Source organism: Solea solea, chromosome 8 (genome assembly GCF_958295425.1).
Source record: "Solea solea chromosome 8, fSolSol10.1, whole genome shotgun sequence".
Taxonomy (NCBI): domain Eukaryota; kingdom Metazoa; phylum Chordata; class Actinopteri; order Pleuronectiformes; family Soleidae; genus Solea; species Solea solea.
This window is the reverse complement of record NC_081141.1, coordinates 15,366,587-15,392,311: the sequence shown is the minus strand read 5'-3', so window position 1 is coordinate 15,392,311 and position 25,725 is coordinate 15,366,587. Positions and strand designations below refer to the sequence as shown.

At 35.6% G+C, this 25,725-nt stretch overlaps 1 protein-coding gene and 1 long non-coding RNA gene across 2 annotated transcripts; both read right to left on the bottom strand.

Moving 5' to 3' along the window:
* Positions 1–6,233: 6,233 nt before the first annotated feature.
* Positions 6,234–6,962, bottom strand: LOC131464423 (uncharacterized). The gene is made up of 3 exons (XR_009241176.1): positions 6,874–6,962; positions 6,693–6,794; positions 6,234–6,564 (listed from the first exon to the last, which is right to left on the bottom strand). It is a non-coding gene; the product is annotated as an uncharacterized LOC131464423 (long non-coding RNA).
* Positions 6,963–8,814: 1,852 nt separating this feature from the next.
* On the bottom strand, positions 8,815–13,301 carry LOC131463956 (creatine kinase U-type, mitochondrial). Its single transcript, XM_058636125.1, has 8 exons — positions 13,085–13,301; positions 12,895–12,990; positions 12,585–12,806; positions 12,360–12,445; positions 11,838–11,961; positions 11,489–11,623; positions 11,247–11,372; positions 8,815–9,365 (listed from the first exon to the last, which is right to left on the bottom strand). Exons 1-8 carry the CDS (start codon positions 13,244–13,246, stop codon positions 9,249–9,251), a joined length of 1,068 nt encoding a protein of 355 aa, XP_058492108.1. The 5' UTR covers positions 13,247–13,301; the 3' UTR covers positions 8,815–9,248.
* Positions 13,302–25,725: the final 12,424 nt, after the last annotated feature.

Sequence of the window (25,725 nt, the reverse complement as noted above, 5' to 3'; positions counted from 1 at the left end):
TTTTATTTTAGAACGTTGTGCTCCGCACTTTGATTTACGAGTATCTTACCTACACCGCAGAGGTGTTGATACTTTTTAAAGGGCACAACATGTTCTTCAGTTAAGTTCAACAGCTGGTACGGCTAATGACTGGGGACTTTTCACTTGTTATATTGGTACTGTGTGTAGAAGGAAGATAGAATTATATTTTATTATAGAAAAGAAATAAGTTACAACATGTTCAACTATCAGTGAATTCCCACTTATCTTAAAAGAGGTTTTATGTCCATATTTTGCTGATGAAGGGAACAAAAGTTGTAATTTGTTTAGCACTTTTACTAAAGGAAAAACTGTGAGGATTTGCACCCCGATCCCCAAACTGCCCCCTTAAGTTTTCAACCACATCTCTGAAGCAGAAGACCTTTTGCCTTAGCATCTCATATTACTAACAAAAATGACAGGTATGTGTATTAAAAGGTCATAACTTTACATCGTCAAAAAGCCATTTGGAACCTTTAAAGTCATCAGTAACATCCTGCAATCGTTTCCAATATCTACCGGATGCCAGTGTAATCAAGTAAAACGAGCTAGTTCTCCTCAGGGTCCGATTTAAACCCTGGCAGCTGAGTTCAGAGCAGTCTTGTGTTGATTAATAGATTTTCTTTGGCTAAAACAAGTAAAAAAAAAAAAAGGCTGTTGCAATAATCAGGTCACTGAGAAACAGGATGAAAAACAATCTCTGTAAGTAGTAGAGTAAGAAAATATTGTTTTTGAGAAAGACTTGACCAGTTTTACTGAGATTATTTGTTTTATACGTCACTACATTTACCAGAGGTTTGCCATTAAATTAACCCTTTAACACCTGAGCCTCAAAATGTCCGTCTAGACTTTTTTGCTTATTTTAACCATACAAAAAATGTATTTTTCCAGAATAACTCAATATCTGGCAATTATTTACAATTTACTGCATGTTAAAATTGTGTATTAACCCTTTTAACCGTTTGATTTAGAAAAAACATTGTAGTTGTAGAACACCAAATTGTGTGTGTTAAATTTGACATTTGAACAGTATAAAACATATTTAAAATAACATTTGTTTGAGTCTTTGTCTCAATGTCCAAAAACAGGCCACAAAATTTAAACCATGTCTAGACGTTTTTTTCCAAGTCTCTCCTCTCTGGTGACAATGTCGCTGTTTCGCTCGCTTCCTACAACAGTGCGAGTGAAATTACCGTAATAACCACGTGTTGGTTTTGACCTTCAACTTCTCAGCTTTTCAGTAACCGCTGGAATTTTTGCAATATCACAAACCGTCGCTAAAGTACAGTAACGCAAAGTGCACTTGCGCAAACGTGTCGTCTACGCACGGTGTTAAAGGGCTAATAGCATTTATGATCCCGTCAAAAGTAACTTCAAGGATTCCTTAACTCTAAAACCTTAAGTCTTATGACATCGCAATCTTCGTGTTACTTTGTGTTTTGTGCGACTAAACAAATGCACATGCACAAAACGAATGGTAAACAATATTCCCATAGCAACACTGACGTGATTAGCATGTTATAATCTCAAAGTGCAGCCTCACTGAGCTGTAGCTGTGGACCGTCCATTTTTAGTGTTTGGTTTTGATGAGCAGTTCTTATGCAATTAGAGAAGACACCATATATATATATATATATATATATACATAAATCCTGCCATGTAATATAACTGTGTAGTGTATTCCACTGTATTAAAATATATCCTTTGCAATTAGGATTAAGCAATGACGCATCCTCTTGTTGTTTGTAATCCAATCTGTTCCATCGAGAAACTCTGTAAATAGCTTCAATAATGGATGATCCATCCATCCATCCATCTTCTATCGCTTTATTCTCCATGTGAGGGTCGCGGGGGGAGCTGTGCCAATCTCAGCTGACAAAGGGCGATAGGCGGGGTAAACCCTGGACAGGTCGCCAGTCCATCGCAGGGCCACACAGAGACAAACAACCACCAACTCTCACACCTATGGTCAATTTAGAGTGTCCAATTTACCAAATCCCCATATTGCATGTTTTTGGAATGTGGGAGGAGAAAACCCATGCACACACGGGGAGAACATGCAAACGCCATGCAGAAAGGCACTTGTTCTGACAAGGTTGTAAAACTGGGTCTAATTGCTGCAAATAGTGGATGATTTTTTTTTTTTTTCAATTAAAAGAGATTTATCTACTTGCTTACGCATACTACAATGTTGTAAAATATTGCGGATGAAGATTTGCTTTAGACCCTTCTCCATCGCTGACTGTTAGACCCTAATCTCTAACACACTGTACAATTGTGGATCGTCATTCTGAATGAACGTGCAGCTCTTAATGGGATTATCCCACAAGCCTCAGTGCACTCATTCTCCTCAACATCCTTCCGACTTCTCCTTACATGGAATTAAACTCAAACCTGCTCAGCCGTGATGATTCAGTTAACCAGCGGATGTCTTTTTTCGCCTGATGCGTCGCAATTTTCAGTCTTTAGTCGAGAATGAAATGCACTTTGAACGCCATCAAAAGGGATAAAGTGTGTGTTTGTTGATCGCACTGGGCACAGCTGTCAGGAACGGTAACGTATTTATTATGCCCTGTGATGGTGGGCTGGGACTCAGTTTGTCACTTGTTGGGCTAAGAGGGGTCATAAGTCCTTACGGATGACATGTGACGCTGTACTGAATGAGACAGGCTTGTGTTATTAATAACTTTACAGTAACATAAAGAGGAAATTATGTTTATTTAAGATCTTATTCACACTAGAATGGTTCGTGAATATGCCCCGCTAGAGAAAAAATGTAAAGTTACTGCTGTTCTACTTCATTATTGTCTCCCCTTCTCACAAGAGCTGCTCCTCATCAGTTTGTCTTCCGTACATACTGTATTCTTGCTTTGGACTGTGGCAAAGCAAGATGATCAGAGTCGGCGAAGGTTCGGAAAGAACAAGCTCAGACGATTTAAAATCAAACCATTTACATTTTGAAAAGACGATACAATTGTACAAACACATTAATGGAGTGTGTATTTAATTATTTAGGGACGCTAAAGCCTCCAAAGTGTCACACTCTGGACCTTTAAAATGGAAATGTTCTGTATGGCAAACAATAACATGACCCCATACTTTTGAGTCCTGACCTGGGAACATGTACACAAATCATGTGCTTTGTTAAGAGCTGACACATATTATGTAATAAGGGTGTGTAGTGGATTATTTTTATTACTTGACCTATGATCCCTTCAGCCAGTCCCAGAGCACCAACACTTGAGATCTTTTCTAGTGGAACAGTAAGTATCAGGAAAGGTCAAAGTATCGATGGCACAGCGCTGAAACCGGGACCAGTGTACACAACTGTTGAATTGGTTGACTGACTTCTTCAAGAGAATAATAGGCCTCTCTGTTAAAGGAATACTTCACTGATTTGCATTTAGCTTTGCATTACTAGAATAGGGGTAGTCTTTTTGAATAATTGTGCTTCCCAACCTCAGTCGAGAAATATCTTCCTTCTTTTCTTCGTTACGTGCCCACCAGTGACACTTGGTCCTGTTAGTGTAACTGTTGCATTCTGGGAATGAGGTCCAGTCCCCCTACGAGTGGGTCTAAAAAGTGTGGAATTAGCGTTGCAGTTTCAAGACTCGGACCAAGTGTCACTGGTGGGAACATAACAATAAAAAGAATGAAGATATTTCTCGATTCAGGGGAAACTGAGGTTGGGAAGCACAGTTTGTCAAAAATACTACTCCTATTCTAATAATCGGTGAAGTATTCCTTTAAGAATGCCTCGAAATCAAAAGTCCCTGCTCGGGTTCCTGAATAGAAGTGTGATCCAAGACGAATGCTTGTGAATACTTCATCATTCATTTTCTTGTGTGTGGAGTGACTGGCGTCATTGTCTCCATATAAATCATTTCTGTCCAGTGATGTCATGAGGTTTTTCATGGAGCTTTGCATGTTCTCCTTGTGCGTGCGTTGGTTTCCTACGAGGTCCAAAAACATGCAGATTTGGGGATTAGGCAAATTGGACACTGTTAATTAATAAACTGTGTGAGTGTGAATGGTTGTTTGTCTCTATGTGTCCACATGATGGACCGGTGACCTGTCCAGAGTGTCCACCGTACTTTATTGATTATTGAATTTAACATCAAATAAAGAAAACAAATTTGAGACATGATTACAGATGAATGCGTCGGTCCTTAAAAATAAGATTCCAGCCGTTTCCTTAGACACAAGATAGACATGTAGCTGTAACTCCTCAAAAAATAGTTCAGCGTGCACAGCAGCATCTGGGGTCTGGGGAAAAATGCAAAAAATAATCCAAGTGTTGGACCTTCAGAGGCAGCCGGATCATTCAAGCAGTTTGATTTTTTTTTCCCACAAGCTTCAGTTCATGTCGGAATTTGGAAAAATTGGCAGCGAGGATTTTGATTGCGTAAGTGTTTTTGACTCGACTTCAGAGCAAGACAAATAGTCATTAGGTTTTTACACGCACACATGTACATTCATTATGAAAACAACAACATGCACGAATCAATTAACACTGTTATGCTCTTCGGAGGGAAATAATAAACAATTTCTTACAAATGGTACCACCCAGTTTATATAGTTCATGATGCTACTGCAAAAATAAGGCGGAGTCAAATGTGGATCACGGAACATAATTCTGTGATTGTTTGTGAAAGATTGTTATTCTGATCTAAACTGTAAAACATTTCTCACAGTCTTTCATTACAGCAGATGAATAGATTATCCAACAATGCATGTTTATTCAGTACTCAGTGTTATTATGTATGATGACATAAAGCAATATTATCTACAAAGATTATATAATGAATTTCAAAGGCACTGTAAGCTGTGGTGAACACACATGGACAGAGCAGCTCCTCAGAGTGGAGTGATTGTATCATGTTAAATGTTGTTAAATGTGAAAGTTTATTTATGCAAACCACTTTACCTTTGGAGTGACTGAACAAAGGACTTTAAGTTTGCATGTACACAGGCACTGTGTCATAAAACACATAATCAGCTGGGTGTGTTCTTTATCTGCGCTTTCACAAAGGTGCTCCACAAAAACTTGGCACAAAAAAAATGTGACATTACTTCATAAAAGCATCCATTAATTATACAATTCAATACAAAACCTAGTAAATCAAACTTCTGGATGGCATTGGCTTGTAAATATTACAATTACATTCCATTGCATAGTATTTTGTTGTCAAAGCTGTCAACTGTGAATCAATATATATATATGTATAAATATGTATATGTATATATATATATATATATATATATATATATATATATATATATGATAAAGGCATAAAAAATGAGGGGACTAATGTTGGTTTGCCATCTTTTATGTTTTCCTATGCTGCCCTCTACTGTGAAAAATGTGAATCTGGTTGATTTTGCCGTCTCTGGTGACTAACAGCTCCTATTATTTGTGAACAAATAACCCCCAAAGTTTTCTACAGTCATTCATAAAAAAAACAATATCATATAATATTAGCCAGTCTGGAAATCCAGCGGCACAACAAAGTGGCACCCGAACAGTAATTCACGCCAGGGAACTCTCTCCCTGGAACCCACCAGTGCAACAAATCATCCACCTGCTTCTCAGACTGCATTTCCACTCAGTAAAATAAAAAATAAAAATAACACCACCCTTTAGCAAGCAAGCAGGAGAGAGTTTGAGAAAGTAAAATCCCTGATCTACAGTAAGTGTTTATGTCATTCAAATTTAGCAGCAAAAACATGTGTATTCTTAATACCAGTCGTCCAGTTTATCAAAAAAGAAGCTTTCTCAACCCCTGTACTTTCTACATTTACAATTTCTCATCTGGTCTACGTGCTTCATGTACGAATAAGAGACCACATTATAGGGTACATCACAATCTGGTGACTGAGGTTATACAGTCTCTCTCTTCATCCAGCAGAAATCTAACAAAGATCAGGTTATTCCACTCATCATCAGACACAGAAAAGGTCATCAGTGCTTTTTTTTTTTTTTTCCTCCATGAGTTAAACACGGGGTAAAGTCCCTGGATGAAGTAACAGACAGCACGTGTAGCGCCTAAAAACCGCCGTTCCAACAAGTTGCCCTTTTCTCTAAGAAATGGCGAGTAATCCCGCATTCGGTTTGGTAAATGAATATGGGCATTTCAGATTCAAGAGCAAAAACGACATTTCCAAATAGGCACAAAATGAAGTCGTTAAGGTGTATTTTCATAGAAAGTCACGTTTATTCTGTCACATACACATTATTAGGAAAATATACAGTCTTATTCATTTGTAGATGAGTCTAAAATAGTTTACAGTGCAAAAATTGTATTTTTGTTTTTCAGCGGTCCATCAAGCACGTAGGCGATCTTCCCATGATACAACAGACTTAGACAGTTAATCCTCAATTAAAAAGTGTATTAATGGCTATGGGCACCAGAAGAAGAGGGACAAAGACTCCAGTGTGTTTCGCTCCATTACACAGGTCTTCAGAACAACATCTGATGCCAACGGTATAAACATTACTGCACATATCACTCCTCATACAGTGTTTACTGATCAAATTTTGGGCAACTGTAAAAGAAAAGAAAAAGAAAGTTCCTTTTTAATTTCAAGTAAAGTGACTCAACTGTAATTTAGACTGTTTTGTCTGATTGTTGTGTGATGTGACCTAATTAAGAAATCATTAGATAGAAAAGTACCTATTGTGGTGGCGCAGCGGTCATAATGATAAGGACAGGTCCATACTTCATGACAGGTGCCAGGGTTGCTCTCCCAGCAGTTGTAACACTTTAACCCATCCACTAAAGCAGAATGCACAATGTTTAGTGAAGCTAAATTCCGCATTTAATATTTATACAGATTCTTTTTAACTGTGCTTACCCGCTGACAGCAACATACAGATGAAAGCCAAAGTTCCACACAGCCCCATTTTGCGCCTTAGACCAAACAAGCAGGAGCACAGACGTGGACAAAATGAACTTCATCCACTTCCGTTTGTATTTTATAGCCTCAAAAAGCTCACCACACTGACTAATTATGATTGGACAGTGTCAGATTAGGGAGTGTCCAGGTAAGGTGCATATGGTTGGTAATATGTAACTCTTGATTGTTCTGTAAATTCTTGTAAACTCAAGAGCTTGCTTTTGACACGTTTGCTATTTGTCCTCATATTTACTCAAGACAATGATGAAAACACTAGACTGAGAGTGAAGCTGTCACACCTCAAGATGTCAATTTGTAATACATGTTTTTCAGAAGCCGATATCTAACAAATCACATTGCAGTTCGGCATGTAGACATTGTCCTGGAGGAGTGGTGGTTAGCACTGTTGCCTCACAGCAAGAAGGTGCTGGGTTTGATTCCTGGTTCTGGGACATTTTCTGTGTGGAGTTTCCATGTTCTCCAACCTTAGAACGTGAGACACATTCGGTCCGGTTGGTCCCTTGTGCCATGGACCTGGTCATTTCGGTTGTATTATGACAATAAAGATCCTTTCCTTCCTTCAAGAGGATCAGCTGAATTTCAAATTGAGCATCACAGTGGGGGAAGTAATGTCATTTCAATGACTTTGAACGTGGTGTGGTCGTCGGTGCCAGATGGGCTGGACTAAGTATTTCACAAACTGCTAATCTACAGAGAATGGTCCTAAAAGGAGAAAATATGCAGTGAGCGGCAGTAATCGGGGAGAAAATGTCTTGTCGATTTCAGAGGTCTGAGGAAAATGACCAGATTGGTTTTGAAATAATGGAAAGACAACAGGGACTCAAAAAACATCTCTGAACACACAATATGTTGGACCTTGAATGAGATGGGTTACAGCAGCAGACTGCAGTCACTTTATTAGGTATTATGTGTACCTAAAGAGATGTGTTCTGTATATCACAACTATATAAATTCCCTTTCGTAGTTTAATACTGATGGTATATTTATAGTGATAGTGAAAGTTATAGTGAAAATCCCAGCCACCCGGCCATTGGTTCTGTGTGTCCACTGTCCACTCTCAGAGAAAATGTCCTTCCAAAGAAATCTTAGTGTCATTCAGATGTGCCTTAATAAGCACACACTATCATATGCATACAGTTTTGGAGCTCTTTAGTTAAGATCTCTAATAGCGTTAATAGATCTGATGCCAGAAAGGGAAAAGTGACTCTGTGAGCAACCAACAATTACAATGCAAACATCCCATAGGATTTATGTTATGTATTTGTCGATTGTTTTATATTTTCTTCTTTTTCAGGTCCAAAAAAATAAGAAACCTATTCTTTGTGAGGACATTTAGACCGTGTCTGGGCCCCACGACTTTAAAGAGACTTTTTCAGTGTGAAGAACTGGTTTTAGGATTAGGGTTAGAATTGGGTTTAGGTTAAGATTAGGGTAAGGGGCTAGGGGAGGCATTATGTCTATGATGTGACCTCACTAAGATATAAAAACAAGTTTGTGTATGTGTACTCGTATCTCTTTAGGCTTACATTGGAATTGTGGTTAGATTAAGGTTAGGGTTAGTCAGGTAAAGTTGGTTATAATGCTGTGTTTCCGTTATCCAAATCAATGGAAATCAGTGCTGTGTCTGCAGAATGATAACTGCGCAAATGTGTCTGCATGTGTGTGTGTATATGCTTTCTTTTGTACCTTGACACGGTTGTTTTATAATCTTGTTTTGTACTTATTTCCTGGTTGCACAGTTTAATGATTGTTTAAAGTCACTCATCTGATTTTTTATGATTTCCATTGGTCAGACTCCTTTGAAAGGATCACAAGATTCTGACGGGCGTCAGTGGCTAATGATGCAGCAACGGAAAAAAACGTGAACATTTGTTGGTGTGGTTTTGAGAATTTTCTGTATTTATTTTTTGGAAATGCTGGGTTTTCTAAGATCAAATACCCAAACGAGATAAACAACTTAAGAAAGGAGCTCACAGATATGACTCACAACAAGGGTCATAATTGTATATTGTGCTTCTTAAAGTAGATACAAGCCAAGAAGTTGATACACAGGAAAACTATTTACATACAGGGACCTAAGATTTTACTTAACTTACCACTGCTGGCAAGTATAGTTTTAATTTTCTGCACAAAAATTTAAAACTCTTGCTAATAAAGAATTACAAAGAATATATACGTCATATGTTATGAATAAAATGTCCAAGTTAATCAATTTAGGGCTATACACTCCAGAATATCTTGTAAGACCAACAGTTAAGTAACAAGCGGTTAGAGGGAGTTCTCTATTCCAGGATTCCAGACAGAGGTGATGTTTACTTCCTGAACTGGGAGATGGGAGACGGGATCTTGATTTCCTGCCCTCTTTCCAACCTCTTCTCACATTCAATCAGGTAGTTCACCCCATCAACCACTACCTGTACCAGCTCCACCTGTGAAAACAGGGAATCATACAGTCAGTTTCTGTTACGGGTAATATACCTGTAAATGAATGTACTATGATCCTGATAATGATCTAACACAATGTGTCGTCACTAAGGATCAGGATTTTATCACAGTGCCTGTTGGCGGTGCATTTATTATTATTGCCTGGGTTTATTAGAGTGTTCGTTTAGCAAGGCAGAGCAAGGGAGAGATCCAGAGCATAGCATCTATTATTATCGTCCACGTTTCTTCTTAATATTAGTCCTCTTCCACTAAAATTTGAGAAAAACCCACATATCCTATATCAAAACGTGCAGTTCGACAGGACATGGTGTGCTATGTATATGTGTTAGTAACCATGGTGACAAAAAAACTGCAATTTTCTGATAAACAAAGAAAGGTCTGGAGCCTCACAGTGTTTAACATAGAGATGTGGTTTTTACACATTCACAGTTTAAATATGTTTGGGTTTTTTTGGGACCATTTCTGACTTACAATGGGTGTGTACACTCTCGCTGAGGTCCATGAAAAATCATCTCTGAACAAACTCTTTTCCTGCCAACAATTTCCAACCTACGCAGACGTTGCTATGGTTGTTGTCTCACCCTGTGTGTTGTTTTCATTGTCATATGGGTTTTCTTAAAGAGTGCAGAGAAACTCCTCATTTAATTAAAAGTACACTTTGGACTCTAGATTTCTTTCTTTTGTCTCTACCTCATCTCCATCTTGTACTTTCTATCCCCCCTATCTGTCCCCCGCATCTCCCCTGTCCCCCATTTTTCCTTTCACCACAACCGGCCGAGGCAGATGACTGCACGTCTTTGAGTCTGGTTCTGTCAGAGATGTCTTCCTAAAAAAAAAAGTGAGTTTAAAGTGAGTTTTTTTTCTCTCCACTGATGCCTAGTGTTTTATCATTGTGTGACATATTGGGTTATGATTTGGCGCTATACAAATAAAATTGAATTGAATTGAATTGAATTGAATAGATGGGAACATTTACAAATTTAAATGAAAGCCTCCTTGCACTCACAAACCTATAATTTAATTTGGAGCCCTTGCAACCAGCTACAAGAGTCAGTCTCTCGCTCTACACCTACACTCCTGTTAGGTAGGGTCAGTAATGCATCTCTGAGCTTGTTTGCCAGCCACAGCTAGGGCCCTAGTTTTAAAGGTAGATCCAAAAAAAATAAGTATAAAGTTTAAATGTTATTGGAACTCCAGCTGATTTCAGTTCAGTCTCTCTCATTAAAAAAGTGGGTCTTACCAAGGATTTATTGCATAATGCTGTTACACATCAGTCAAAAAAGAAGAAGAGGAAAGGAAAACTAACTCTGCATTTTGATTTGTTGAACTTTGACGTTAGGTTAAGTGACAGAACATGAACTTGCACTCTTTCAAACACAGAGCACCTTAGAATCACTGACCTTTATTAGTTTATTTACTGGTTTAAATCCTCTTAGGTTTCTGCTGCTTGTTTTCTACTAGAATACTTAATGTCCATGATCAGCCAACACCAGCTGGCATCTAATTGGCTCTAAGTACCTTATAATTGCTTAGAAGAGCTCATCCAAGAGGCAGTGGTAAGTTCAACTGTAACACAAGTTACACGTTTGTGGAAGAATCTCAGCTTTACTATAACAAGCTATGACCTTTTATAGCATTTGATTGATTGCTCGTGTTTGTGCACAGCCTGTGTGGAGGTGACACATGAAAGGCTCAGCTCAGGAAACTAACTGGCACAGCCTTGCCCAGACAGAAGATTAAAAAGCAGCAGGGGATACAGTTATTCACAACCCAAGTCAAGGTAAGTCCGTTCTCCTCTGTGACTTGTTCCTACGGCTTAATTAAATTCTTACTTAAGGCTGCTGGCTTCCTTTTCAAGCGCTTACCTCTGACCTTCCCAGTCGGTCAAGGTTAGAGATATCAAAGGTATCTCCGGTCGCAGCTGTGTCAACACCTCCTGTGCCTCTCTTTTGTAGTCTCAGGTTATCCAGGATCTTTTTGAAGCGAGGATCCTAGGGCATAAATATCACACATATTCAATTGTATTCACACATGATATCGGCAAAATGGCAGGGAACCTGTCTCCCTGTATGTGCAGTTGCATTTGCCAGTGCATTCCCTGCATTACCTTGCTCATGAGGGGCAGGCGAATGTGCACACCAGCCCTAAGCCCAGTGCCGAGATTTGAGGGGCAGGTGAGGATGTAACCCAGCCGTTCATTCCACATAAACTCCCAACCTCTCTCCTGAATAAGATGCTCCACCTGGTAGAAAATATCAGTTTGAATCAGTATTGTGTTTGGCTTTTGGATCACACTTGATGGATAACTGGATTCTGGATTGTGGACAACTGTCCTTTATATTTGGTGAGTTCATCCTACTTTCTGCTTTTTTATGGCCTGTTGTGTTTTGATACTATCTTGTAGGCCATGTTTTTACCTACAGTTTTTATTGTACTTGAAAAAGAGACATGCATGCCTGTTTTAAACCTCTGCAGAACATTTCAAACACCCTCTTCATGTTCCCGCCTTTCTCCATGGATATAATCCTCGTGTGATCCTCCTCATTGATCCAGATCAAGAAGTTCTTCTCATTGTTGTGCCTGCGAAAGGAAAGCAGATACAATCAAAGTCGGCATTCCATATTCATGTTTGTTGGTAGAATTTTTACAGCATAAGGAGAGGAGTAGATATTTCTAATCACATTGTGCAGGTCATGTGCTTCCAGTGTCAAGAGGGGTCATGGAGGCATAGATGCAGAGGTGGAGGTCAGAGCAACACTAGACCTGGAGTAGTAGTTCTAGGGCTAAAGGGAAAATATGAGAAAATATTCTGAATTTCAAGTGAGTGGACAGTTATAGACTGAAAATCAGGAGAATACATTTTAGTTCGGGTCTGTGGGAGCTACAAATGCAGGTACTAGGATTTAGGATTTAGGCCCAGAGTGAAAGCACTACATCTTTTTGCAGGGTCTCTAAGGAGGGACATGAGGAATATTTACCAGATGCCACGAGCATCAGGCCAATCTCTGGCCATTCCAGCTGCCGTAAGCAGCGGTGACACTGGTTTATCAAACAGGAAGTGCTCCTGATTGGCCAGTGAAGGAACAGGAGACGGAGGATGATGTCAGATGGCAAAGGTCACCAAATGGAAATACAGAAACGAATTGTTTCTCTGATCATGTGAATGAGCATGTGTGTCAAAGTGTTTATGATTGTTCACCAACATTAATCAGCTGTTGCTGCTCCATGTCAGACATCTCGCCCAGGCTGTAGTAGCGACCGGCCAGGTCTCCCTTCAGGCCGGATAAAGCTGTCACAACCACACGCTCTACTTCACGACGCTCAGAGCGCGAGCACGCAGGGGGAAGACTCAGCCCACGGATGCTACGGCCAGTACGGACCCGAGACGACAGCACATAATGCTCATCAAACATTCCTGAAGTGATCTGGCAAGGAGGAAGCATGAGTTCAGTGTTTGTAGGAGGGGGCACAGGGATTAATAAACTATGGAGTAAAGAGAAATGTGGGTATCACCTTGGAAGCATCCAGGTCAGTGGGGTGCTTCATTGTGTGAGGGTCATAGCCATTGTGTCTGTCCTTGATCACGGGGTCAAAAAGCTCAGCAAACACCTGAGTTAAAGATGGATAAATATATAAATGAACACTCACTTTAATGCATTGTAGCGTTAAAAATGTACAACTTACTGTTAACATAAACTCCGACCTCATAGCTCTCCTCGTCACCGGCCACCATTCCTACAGTCTTGATGAAGGGATGTCCAGGGTTGTCCACTCCAGTCTGGATGCACTGGTCCAGTGTCCAGTTGTTTGGAGTTGTCTTGTCCCTCAGTCTTGCATAAACAGATGGAGTCAAGGCTGCGGCCATGCAGTTGTTGTGTTTCCTCAGATCAGGGAAATCAGCACTGTAGATAGTGATCAGTCACTAAATTAGTGTTTGGACGAACACGTTCCTTTTGAAGTAAGAACATACTCTTGCATTTTAATAATTAGTGCCTGCTGCTGCAAGGCATACTAGTGAGAACCTAGAGTTCTCACTAGAATGTGGAGACCTTTTGTGGTGTATTTTGTATGTTTCAACCTGTCGCTCCAATCCTGACTAAAACAGATCGTGTTTTTAAACACATGACATTTTTGACACACCAAAATATTATAGTATAGTACAACATGGAAAAAAATGGTTTTGTAAGACATGGGAGACATACACACCGAACACCTGGAATTGAACCCAGCACATTTCTGTAACAATAACATGGCTAAGACCTACTAACCACTACACCACCATGCCACTCAGATCTTACAGTAAAATATCATAGTTTAGTATGTTGTCCAAATTTTTACAAAAATGTCATCGTTTAGTATGTCGTCCAAATTTTTACAAAAATGTCATAGTTTAGTATATTTTCAATAATTTGTCAAAAATGTCATAGTAAAGTATGTCTTCCAAAATTTGACAAAAATGTCATAGTTTAGTATGTCGTCCAAAATTTTAAAAAATGTCATAATTTAGTATGTCTTTTCCAAAATGTGACAAAAATGTCATAGTTTAGTATGTCTTCCAAAATTTGACAGAAATTTCATAGTTTAGTATGTCGTTCAAAAAGTCACCAAAATGTCATAGTTTAGTATGTCGTCCAAAAAGTCACAAAAAAGTCATAGTTTAGTATGTCGTCCAAAAAGTCAAAAAAATGTTATAGTTTAGTATGTTGTCCAAAAAGTCACTAAAATGTCATAGATTTGTATGTCGTCCTAAAAGTCACTAAAATGTCATAGTTTAGTATGTCTTCCAAAATATGACAAAAATGTCATAGTTTAGTATGTCGTCCAAAAAGTTCCCAAAATGTCATAGATTAGTATGTCGTCCTAAATTTGACAAAAATGTCATTGTTTAGTATGTCATTCAAAAAGTCACCAAAATTTCCTAGTTTAGTATGTCATTCAAAAAGTCACCAAAATTTCATAGTTTAGTATGTCGTCCAAAATTTGAGAAAAATTTCATAGTTTAGTATGTCGTTCAAAAAGTCACCAAAATGTCATAGTTTAGTATGTCGTCCAAAATTTGACAAAAATGTCATAGTTTAGTATGTCGTCCAAAATTTTTGAAAAATGTCATAGTTTAGTATGTCGTCCAAAAAGTCACACAAATGTCATAGTTTAGTATGTCATTCAAAAAGTCACCAAAATGTCATGGTTTAGTATATCGTCCAAAAAGTCACAAAAATGTCATAGTTTAGTATGTCGTCCAAAAAGTCACCAAAATTTCATAGTTTAGATGTCGTCCAAAAAGTTCCAAAAATGTCATAGTTTAGTATGTCTTCCAAAATATGACAAAAATGTCATAGTTTAATATGTCGTCCAAAATGTCACAAAAATGTCATAGTTTAGTATGTCGTTCAAAAAGTCACCAAAATGTCATAGTTTAGTATGTCGTTCAAAAAGTCACCAAAATGTCATAGTTTAGTATGTCGTCCAAAATTTGACAAAAATGTCATTGTTTAGTATGTCATTCAAAAAGTCACCAAAATTTCCTAGTTAAGTATGTCATTCAAAAAGTCACCAAAATTTCATAGTTTAGTATGTCGTCCAAAATTTGACAAAAATGTCATAGTTTATAGTATATCGTCCAAAATTTGACCAAAATGTCATAGTTTAGTATGTCGTCCAAAATTTGAGAAAAATGTCATAGTTTAGAATGTCGTCCAAAAAGTCACAAAAATGTCATAGTTTAGTATGTCGTCCAAAAAGTCACCAAAATTTCATAGTTTAGTATGTCGTCCAAAAAGTCCCAAAAATGTCATAGTTTATTATGTCTTCCAAAATATGACAAAAATGTGATAGTTTAATATGTCGTCCAAAATGTCACAAAAATGTCATAGTTTAGTATGTCCTTCAAAAAGTCACCAAAATGTCATAGTTTAGTATGTCGTTCAAAAAGTCACCAAAATGTCATAGTTTAGTATGTCGTCCAAAATTTGACAAAAATTTCATTGTTTAGTATGTCATTCAAAAAGTCACCAAAATTTCCTAGTTAAGTATGTCATTCAAAAAGTCACCAAAATTTCATAGTTTAGTATGCCGTCCAAAATTTGAAAAAAATTTCATAGTTTATAGTATATCATCCAAAATTTGACCAAAATGTCATAGTTTAGTATGTCGTCCAAAATTTGACAAAAATGTCATAGTTTAGTATGTTGTCCAAAATTTGACCAAAATGTCATAGTTTAGTATGTCGTCCAAAATTTGACAAAAATGTCATAGTTTAGTATGTCATTCAAAAAGTCACCAAAATGTCATGGTTTAGTATATCGTCCAAAATTTGACCAAAATGTCATAGTTTAGTATGTCGTTCAAAAAGTCACCAAAATGTCATAGTTTAGTATGTCGTCCAAAATTTGACAAAAATGTCATTGTTTAGTATGTCATTCAAAAAGTCAACTAAATGTCATAGTTTAGTATGTCGTCCAAAATTTGACAAAAATGTCATAGTTTAGTATGTCGTCCAAAATGTGACAAAAAAAGTCATAGGTTAATATGTCGTCCAAAATGTGACAAAAATGTCATAGTTTATAGTATATCGTCCAAAATTTGACCAAAATGTCATAGTTTAGTATGTTGTCCAAAATTTGACAAAAATGTCATAGTTTGGTATGTCATTCAAAAAGTCACCAAAATTTCCTAGTTTAGTATGTCATTCAAAAAGTCACCAAAATTTCATAGTTTAGTATGTCGTCCAAAATTTGACAAAAATGTCATAGTTTAGTATGCCGTCCAAAATTTGACAAAAATGTCATAGTTTATAGTATATCGTCCAAAATTTGACCAAAATGTCATAGTTTAGTATGTCGTCCAAAATTTGACGAAAAGGTCATAGTTTAGTATGTTGTCCAAAATTTGACCAAAATGTCATAGTTTAGTATGTCGTCCAAAAAGTCACAAAAATGTCATAGTTTAGTATGTCGTCCAAAATTTGAGAAAAATGTCATGGTTTAGGATGTCCTTCAAAAAGTCACCAAAATGTCATAGTTTAGTATGTCGTCCAAAATGTGACAAAAATGTCATAGGTTAGTATGTGCCAAAAAAGTCATAGGTTAGTATGTCGTCCAAAATTTGACAAAAAAGTCATTGGGTAGTATGTCGTCCAAAATGTGCTAAAGAAAGTCATAGGTTAGTATGTCGTCCAAAATGTGCCAAAAAAGTCATAGGTTAGTATGTCGTCCAAAATGTGCCAAAAAGTCATAGGTTAGTATGTCGTCCAAAATGTGACAAAAATGTCATAGGTTAGTATGTCGTCCAAAATGTGGCAAAAAAGTCATAGGTTAATATGTCGTCCAAAATGTGACAAAAAAGTCATAGGTTAGTATGTCGTCCAAAATGTGACAAAAAAAGTCATAGGTTAGTATGTCGTCCAAAATGTGACAAAAATGTCATAGTTTAGTATGTCGTCCAAAATGTGCCAAAAAAGTCATAGGTTAGTATGTCGTCCAAAATGTGACAAAAAAGTCATAGGTTAGTATGTCATTCAAAAAGTCACCAAAATGTCATGGTTTAGTATATCGTCCAAAATTTGACCAAGATGTCATAGTTAAGTATGTCGTTCAAAAAGTCACCAAAATGTCATAGTTTAGTATGCCGTCCAAAAAGTTCCAAAAATGTCATAGTTTAGTATGTCGTCCAAAATGTGACAAAAAAAGTCATAGGTTAGTATGTCGTCCAAAATGTGACAAAAATGTCATAGTTTAGTATGTTGTCAAAAAAGTCACAAAAATGTCATTGTTTAGTATGTCATTCAAAAAGTCACCAAAATGTCATGGTTTAGTATATCGTCCAAAATTTGACCAAGATGTCATAGTTTAGTATGTCGTTCAAAAAGTCACCAAAATGTCATAGTTTAGTATGCCGTCCAAAAAGTTCCAAAAATGTCATAGTTTAGTATGTCCTTCAAAAAGTCAACTAAATGTCATAGTTTAGTATGTCGTCCAAAATTTGACAAAAATGTCATAGTTTAGTATGTCGTCCAAAAAGTTCCAAAAATGTCATAGTTTAGTATGTCCTTCAAAAAGTCAACTAAATGTCATAGTTTAGTATGTCGTCCAAAATTTGACAAAAATGTCATAGTTTAGTATGTCGTCCAAAATGTGACAACAAAGTCATAGTTTAGTATGTCGTCCAAAATGTGACAAAAAAGTCATAGGTTAGTATTTCGTCCAAAAAGTTCCAAAAATGTCATAGTTTAGTATGTCCTTCAAAAAGTCACCAAAATGTCATGGTTTAGTATATCGTCCAAAATTTGACCAAAATGTCATAGTTTAGTATGTCGTTCAAAAAGTCACCAAAATGTCATAGTTTAGTATGCCGTCCAAAAAGTTCCAAAAATGTCATAGTTTAGTATGTCCTTCAAAAAGTCAACTAAATGTCATAGTTTAGTATGTCGTCCAAAATTTGACAAAAATGTCATAGTTTAGTATGTCGTCCAAAATGTGACAAAAAAAGTCATAGGTTAGTATGTCGTCCAAAATGTGACAAAAATGTCATAGTTTAGTATGTCGTCCAAAATGTGACAAAAAAGTCATAGGTTAGTATGTCGTCCAAAATTTGACAAAAATGTCATAGTTTAGTATGTTGTCAAAAATGTGGCAAAAAAGTCATAGGTTAATATGTCGTCCAAAATGTGACAAAAAAGTCATAGGTTAGTATGTCGTCCAAAATGTGACAAAAAAAGTCATAGGTTAGTATGTCGTCCAAAATGTGACAAAAATGTCATAGTTTAGTATGTCGTCCAAAATGTGCCAAAAAAGTCATAGGTTAGTATGTCGTCCAAAATGTGACAAAAAAGTCATAGGTTAGTATGTCATTCAAAAAGTCACCAAAATGTCATGGTTTAGTATATCGTCCAAAATTTGACCAAGATGTCATAGTTAATTATGTCGTTCAAAAAGTCACCAAAATGTCATAGTTTAGTATGCCGTCCAAAAAGTTCCAAAAATGTCATAGTTTAGTATGTCCTTCAAAAAGTCAACTAAATGTCATAGTTTAGTATGTCGTCCAAAATTTGACAAAAATGTCATAGTTTAGTATGTCGTCCAAAAAGTTCCAAAAATGTCATAGTTTAGTATGTCCTTCAAAAAGTCAACTAAATGTCATAGTTTAGTATGTCGTCCAAAATTTGACAAAAATGTCATAGTTTAGTATGTCGTCCAAAATGTGACAACAAAGTCATAGGTTAGTATGTCGTCCAAAATGTGACAAAAAAGTCATAGGTTAGTATTTCGTCCAAAAAGTTCCAAAAATGTCATAGTTTAGTATGTCCTTCAAAAAGTCACCAAAATGTCATGGTTTAGTATATCGTCCAAAATTTGACCAAAATGTCATAGTTTAGTATGTCGTTCAAAAAGTCACCAAAATGTCATAGTTTAGTATGCCGTCCAAAAAGTTCCAAAAATGTCATAGTTTAGTATGTCCTTCAAAAAGTCAACTAAATGTCATAGTTTAGTATGTCGTCCAAAATTTGACAAAAATGTCATAGTTTAGTATGTCGTCCAAAATGTGACAAAAAAAGTCATAGGTTAGTATGTCGTCCAAAATGTGACAAAAATGTCATAGTTTAGTATGTCGTCCAAAATGTGACAAAAAAGTCATAGGTTAGTATGTCGTCCAAAATTTGACAAAAATGTCATAGTTTAGTATGTTGTCAAAAAAGTCACAAAAATGTCATTGTTTAGTATGTCATTCAAAAAGTCACCAAAATGTCATGGTTTAGTATATCGTCCAAAATTTGACCAAAATGTCATAGTTTAGTATGTCGTTCAAAAAGTCACCAAAATGTCATAGTTTAGTATGCCGTCCAAAAAGTTCCAAAAATGTCATAGTTTAGTATGTCCTTCAAAAAGTCACCAAAATGTCATAGTTTAGTATGTCCTTCAAAAAGTCAACTAAATGTCATAGTTTAGTATGTCGTCCAAAAAGTTCCAAAAATGTCATAGTTTAGTATGTCCTTCAAAAAGTCAACTAAATGTAGTATGTCGTCCAAAATTTGACAAAAATGTCATAGATTAGTATGTCGTCCAAAATGTGACAAAAAAAGTCATAGGTTAGTATGTCGTCCAAAATGTGACAAAAAAGTCATAGGTTAGTATTTCGTCCAAAAAGTTCCAAAAATGTCATAGTTTAGTATGTCCTTCAAAAAGTCAACAAAATGTCATAGTTTAGTATGTCGTCCAAAATTTGACCAAAATGTCATAGTTTAGTATGTCGTCCAAAATGTGACAAAAAAAGTCATAGGGTAGTATGTTGTCCAAAATGTGACAAAAATGTCATAGTTTAGTATGTCGTCCAAAATGTGCCAAAAAAGTCATAGGTTAGTATGTCGTCCAAAATGTGACAAAAAAGTCATAGGTTAGTATGTCGTCCAAAATTTGACAAAAATGTCATAGTTTAGTATGTTGTCAAAAAAGTCACAAAAATGTCATTGTTTAGTATGTCATTCAAAAAGTCACCAAAATGTCATGGTTTAGTATATCGTCCAAAATTTGACCAAAATGTCATAGTTTAGTATGTCGTTCAAAAAGTCACCAAAATGTCATAGTTTAGTATGTCCTTCAAAAAGTCAACTAAATGTCATAGTTTAGTATGTCGTCCAAAATTTGACAAAAATGTCATAGTTTAGTATGTCGTCCAAAATGTGACAAAAAAAGTCATAGGTTGGTATGTCGTCCAAAATGTGACAAAAAAGTCATAGGTTAGTATGTCGTCCAAAAAGTTCCAAAAATGTCATAGTTTAGTATGTCCTTCAAAAAGTCAACAAAATGTCATAGTTTAGTATGTCGTCCAAAATGTGACAAAAATGTCATAGTTTAGTATGTCGTCCAAAATGTGACAAAAAAAGTCATAGGTTAGTATGTCGTCCAAAATGTGACAAAAATGTCATAGGTTAGTATGTCGTCCAAAATGTGCCAAAAAAGTCATAGGTTAGTATGTCGTCCAAAATGTGACAAAAAAGTCATAGGTTAGTATGTCGTCCAAAATGTGACAAAAAAGTCATAGGTTAGTATGTCGTCCAAAATGTGCCAAAAAAGACATAGGTTAGTATGTCGTCCAACATGTGACACAAAAACAACATGTGTCAGAATAAGCAAGAGCCACAGTGGCCTAAAGGATAAGACACCTGCCTCTAACTCCAGGTATTGTGGGTTCGAGTCCCACCTGTGATGAACCTGTCCTAAATGTGACAGAAATGCCATATTTTAGTATGTCGTTCAAAATGTCATAGTTTAGTATGTTGTCCAAAATTTGACAAAAATGTCATATTTTAGTATGTCGTTCAAAAAGTCACCAAAATGTCATAGTTTAGTATGTCGTTCAAAAAGTCACCAAAATGTCATAGTTTAGTATGTCGTCCAAAATTTGACAAAAATGTCATTGTTTAGTATGTCGTCCAAAATTTGACAAAAATGTCATAGTTTAGTATGTCGTCCAAAATTTGACAAAATTTTCATAGTTTAGTATGTTGTCAAAAAAGTCACAAAAATGTCATTGTTTAGTATGTCATTCAAAAAGTCACCAAAATGTCATGGTTTAGTATGTCGTTCAAAAAGTTCCCAAAATGTGATAGTTTGGTATGTCGTCCAAAATTTGACAAAAATGTCATTGTTTAGTATGTCATTCAAAAAGTCACAAAAATGTCATTGTTTAGTATGTCATTCAAAAAGTCACCAAAATGTCATAGTTTAGTATGTCGTCCAAAATTAGACAAAAATGTCATAGTTTAGTATGTCGTTCAAAATTTGACAAAAATGTCATAGTTTAGTATGTCGTCCAAAATTTGACAGAAATGTCATAGTTTAGTATGTCGTCCAAAATTTGACAGAAATGTCATAGTTTAGTATGTCGTCGAAAAAGTCACTAAAATGTCATAGTTTAGTATGTCGTTCAAAAAGTCAACTAAATGTCATAGTTTAGTATGTCGTCCAAAATGTGACAAAAAAGTCATAGGTTAGTATGTCGTCCAAAATTTGACAAAAATGTCATAGTTTAGTATGTTGTCAAAAATGTGGCAAAAAAGTCATAGGTTAATATGTCGTCCAAAATGTGACAAAAAAGTCATAGGTTAGTATGTCGTCCAAAATGTGACAAAAAAAGTCATAGGTTAGTATGTCGTCCAAAATGTGACAAAAATGTCATAGTTTAGTATGTCGTCCAAAATGTGCCAAAAAAGTCATAGGTTAGTATGTCGTCCAAAATGTGACAAAAAAGTCATAGGTTAGTATGTCATTCAAAAAGTCACCAAAATGTCATGGTTTAGTATATCGTCCAAAATTTGACCAAGATGTCATAGTTAATTATGTCGTTCAAAAAGTCACCAAAATGTCATAGTTTAGTATGCCGTCCAAAAAGTTCCAAAAATGTCATAGTTTAGTATGTCGTCCAAAATGTGACAAAAAAAGTCATAGGTTAGTATGTCGTCCAAAATGTGACAAAAATGTCATAGTTTAGTATGTTGTCAAAAAAGTCACAAAAATGTCATTGTTTAGTATGTCATTCAAAAAGTCACCAAAATGTCATGGTTTAGTATATCGTCCAAAATTTGACCAAGATGTCATAGTTTAGTATGTCGTTCAAAAAGTCACCAAAATGTCATAGTTTAGTATGCCGTCCAAAAAGTTCCAAAAATGTCATAGTTTAGTATGTCCTTCAAAAAGTCAACTAAATGTCATAGTTTAGTATGTCGTCCAAAATTTGACAAAAATGTCATAGTTTAGTATGTCGTCCAAAAAGTTCCAAAAATGTCATAGTTTAGTATGTCCTTCAAAAAGTCAACTAAATGTCATAGTTTAGTATGTCGTCCAAAATTTGACAAAAATGTCATAGTTTAGTATGTCGTCCAAAATGTGACAACAAAGTCATAGGTTAGTATGTCGTCCAAAATGTGACAAAAAAGTCATAGGTTAGTATTTCGTCCAAAAAGTTCCAAAAATGTCATAGTTTAGTATGTCCTTCAAAAAGTCACCAAAATGTCATGGTTTAGTATATCGTCCAAAATTTGACCAAAATGTCATAGTTTAGTATGTCGTTCAAAAAGTCACCAAAATGTCATAGTTTAGTATGCCGTCCAAAAAGTTCCAAAAATGTCATAGTTTAGTATGTCCTTCAAAAAGTCAACTAAATGTCATAGTTTAGTATGTCGTCCAAAATTTGACAAAAATGTCATAGTTTAGTATGTCGTCCAAAATGTGACAAAAAAAGTCATAGGTTAGTATGTCGTCCAAAATGTGACAAAAATGTCATAGTTTAGTATGTCGTCCAAAATGTGACAAAAAAGTCATAGGTTAGTATGTCGTCCAAAATTTGACAAAAATGTCATAGTTTAGTATGTTGTCAAAAAAGTCACAAAAATGTCATTGTTTAGTATGTCATTCAAAAAGTCACCAAAATGTCATGGTTTAGTATATCGTCCAAAATTTGACCAAAATGTCATAGTTTAGTATGTCGTTCAAAAAGTCACCAAAATGTCATAGTTTAGTATGCCATCCAAAAAGTTCCAAAAATGTCATAGTTTAGTATGTCCTTCAAAAAGTCAACTAAATGTCATAGTTTAGTATGTCGTCCAAAATTTGACAAAAATGTCATAGTTTAGTATGTCGTCCAAAAAGTTCCAAAAATGTCATAGTTTAGTATGTCCTTCAAAAAGTCAACTAAATGTAGTATGTCGTCCAAAATTTGACAAAAATGTCATAGATTAGTATGTCGTCCAAAATGTGACAAAAAAAGTCATAGGTTAGTATGTCGTCCAAAATGTGACAAAAAAGTCATAGGTTAGTATTTCGTCCAAAAAGTTCCAAAAATGTCATAGTTTAGTATGTCCTTCAAAAAGTCAACAAAATGTCATCGTTTAGTATGTCGTCCAAAATTTGACCAAAATGTCATAGTTTAGTATGTCGTCCAAAATGTGACAAAAAAAGTCATAGGGTAGTATGTTGTCCAAAATGTGACAAAAATGTCATAGTTTAGTATGTCGTCCAAAATGTGCCAAAAAAGTCATAGGTTAGTATGTCGTCCAAAATGTGACAAAAAAGTCATAGGTTAGTATGTCGTCCAAAATTTGACAAAAATGTCATAGTTTAGTATGTTGTCAAAAAAGTCACAAAAATGTCATTGTTTAGTATGTCATTCAAAAAGTCACCAAAATGTCATGGTTTAGTATATCGTCCAAAATTTGACCAAAATGTCATAGTTTAGTATGTCGTTCAAAAAGTCACCAAAATGTCATAGTTTAGTATGTCCTTCAAAAAGTCAACTAAATGTCATAGTTTAGTATGTCGTCCAAAATTTGACAAAAATGTCATAGTTTAGTATGTCGTCCAAAATGTGACAAAAAAAGTCATAGGTTGGTATGTCGTCCAAAATGTGACAAAAAAGTCATAGGTTAGTATGTCGTCCAAAAAGTTCCAAAAATGTCATAGTTTAGTATGTCCTTCAAAAAGTCAACAAAATGTCATAGTTTAGTATGTCGTCCAAAATTTGACAAAAATGTCATAGTTTAGTATGTCGTCCAAAATGTGACAAAAAAAGTCATAGGTTAGTATGTCGTCCAAAATGTGACAAAAATGTCATAGGTTAGTATGTCGTCCAAAATGTGCCAAAAAAGTCATAGGTTAGTATGTCGTCCAAAATGTGACAAAAAAGTCTTAGGTTAGTATGTCGTCCAAAATGTGACAAAAAAGTCATAGGTTAGTATGTCGTCCAAAATGTGCCAAAAAAGACATAGGTTAGTATGTCGTCCAACATGTGACACAAAAACAACATGTGTCAGAATAAGCAAGAGCCACAGTGGCCTAAAGGATAAGACACCTGCCTCTAACTCCAGGTATTGTGGGTTCGAGTCCCACCTGTGATGAACCTGTCCTAAATGTGACAGAAATGCCATATTTTAGTATGTCGTTCAAAATGTCATAGTTTAGTATGTTGTCCAAAATTTGACAAAAATGTCATATTTTAGTATGTCGTTCAAAAAGTCACCAAAATGTCATAGTTTAGTATGTCGTTCAAAAAGTCACCAAAATGTCATAGTTTAGTATGTCGTCCAAAATTTGACAAAAATGTCATTGTTTAGTATGTCGTCCAAAATTTGACAAAAATGTCATAGTTTAGTATGTCGTCCAAAATTTGACAAAATTTTCATAGTTTAGTATGTTGTCAAAAAAGTCACAAAAATGTCATTGTTTAGTATGTCATTCAAAAAGTCACCAAAATGTCATGGTTTAGTATGTCGTTCAAAAAGTTCCCAAAATGTGATAGTTTGGTATGTCGTCCAAAATTTGACAAAAATGTCATTGTTTAGTATGTCATTCAAAAAGTCACAAAAATGTCATTGTTTAGTATGTCATTCAAAAAGTCACCAAAATGTCATAGTTTAGTATGTCGTCCAAAATTAGACAAAAATGTCATAGTTTAGTATGTCGTTCAAAATTTGACAAAAATGTCATAGTTTAGTATGTCGTCCAAAATTTGACAGAAATGTCATAGTTTAGTATGTCGTCCAAAATTTGACAGAAATGTCATAGTTTAGTATGTCGTCGAAAAAGTCACTAAAATGTCATAGTTTAGTATGTCGTTCAAAACGTCACCAAAATGTCATAGTTTAGTATGTCGTTCAAAAAGTTCCCAAAATGTGATAGTTTGGTATGTCGTCCAAAATTTGACAAAAATGTCATTGTTTAGTATGTCATTCAAAAAGTCACAAAAATGTCATTGTTTAGTATGTCATTCAAAAAGTCACCAAAATGTCATAGTTTAGTATGTCGTCCAAAATTAGACAAAAATGTCATAGTTTAGTATGTCGTTCAAAATTTGACAAAAATGTCATAGTTTAGTATGTCGTCCAAAATTTGACAGAAATGTCATAGTTTAATATGTAGTCCAAAATTTGACAGAAATGTCATAGTTTAGTATGTAGTCCAAAATTTGACAGAAATGTCATCGTTTAGTATGTCGTCCAAAAAGTCACCAAAATGTCATTGTTTACTATGTCATTCAAAAAGTCACCAAAATGTCATAGTTTAGTGTGTCGTCCAAAATTTTACAGAAATGTCATAGTTTAGTATGTCGTCCAAAATGTGACAAAAATGTCATGTTTATAGTATGTTGTTCAAAAAATCACAGTTTAGTATGTTGTTCAAAAAGTCACCAAAATGTTATAGTTTAGTATGTCGTCCAAAATTTGACAAAAATGTCATAGTTTAGTATGTCGTCCAAAATTTGACAGAAATGTCATAGTTTAGTATGTCGTCCAAAATGTGACAGAAATGTCATAGTTTAGTATGTCGTCCAAAATGTGACAAAAATGTCATAGTT

Excerpts from the sequence above, each read along its gene's own strand:
- LOC131463956 (XM_058636125.1), bottom strand. The coding sequence starts at position 13,246 with ATGGCCGCAGCCTTGACTCCATCTGTTTATGCAAGACTGAGGGACAAG. Across the intron at positions 12,807-12,894 it reads CTGACCTGGATGCTTCCAAG|ATCACTTCAGGAATGTTTGA; the intron begins GTGATACCCACA and ends CCTCCTTGCCAG. Across the intron at positions 11,962-12,359 it reads CCTGATGCTCGTGGCATCTG|GCACAACAATGAGAAGAACT; the intron begins GTAAATATTCCT and ends TTCCTTTCGCAG.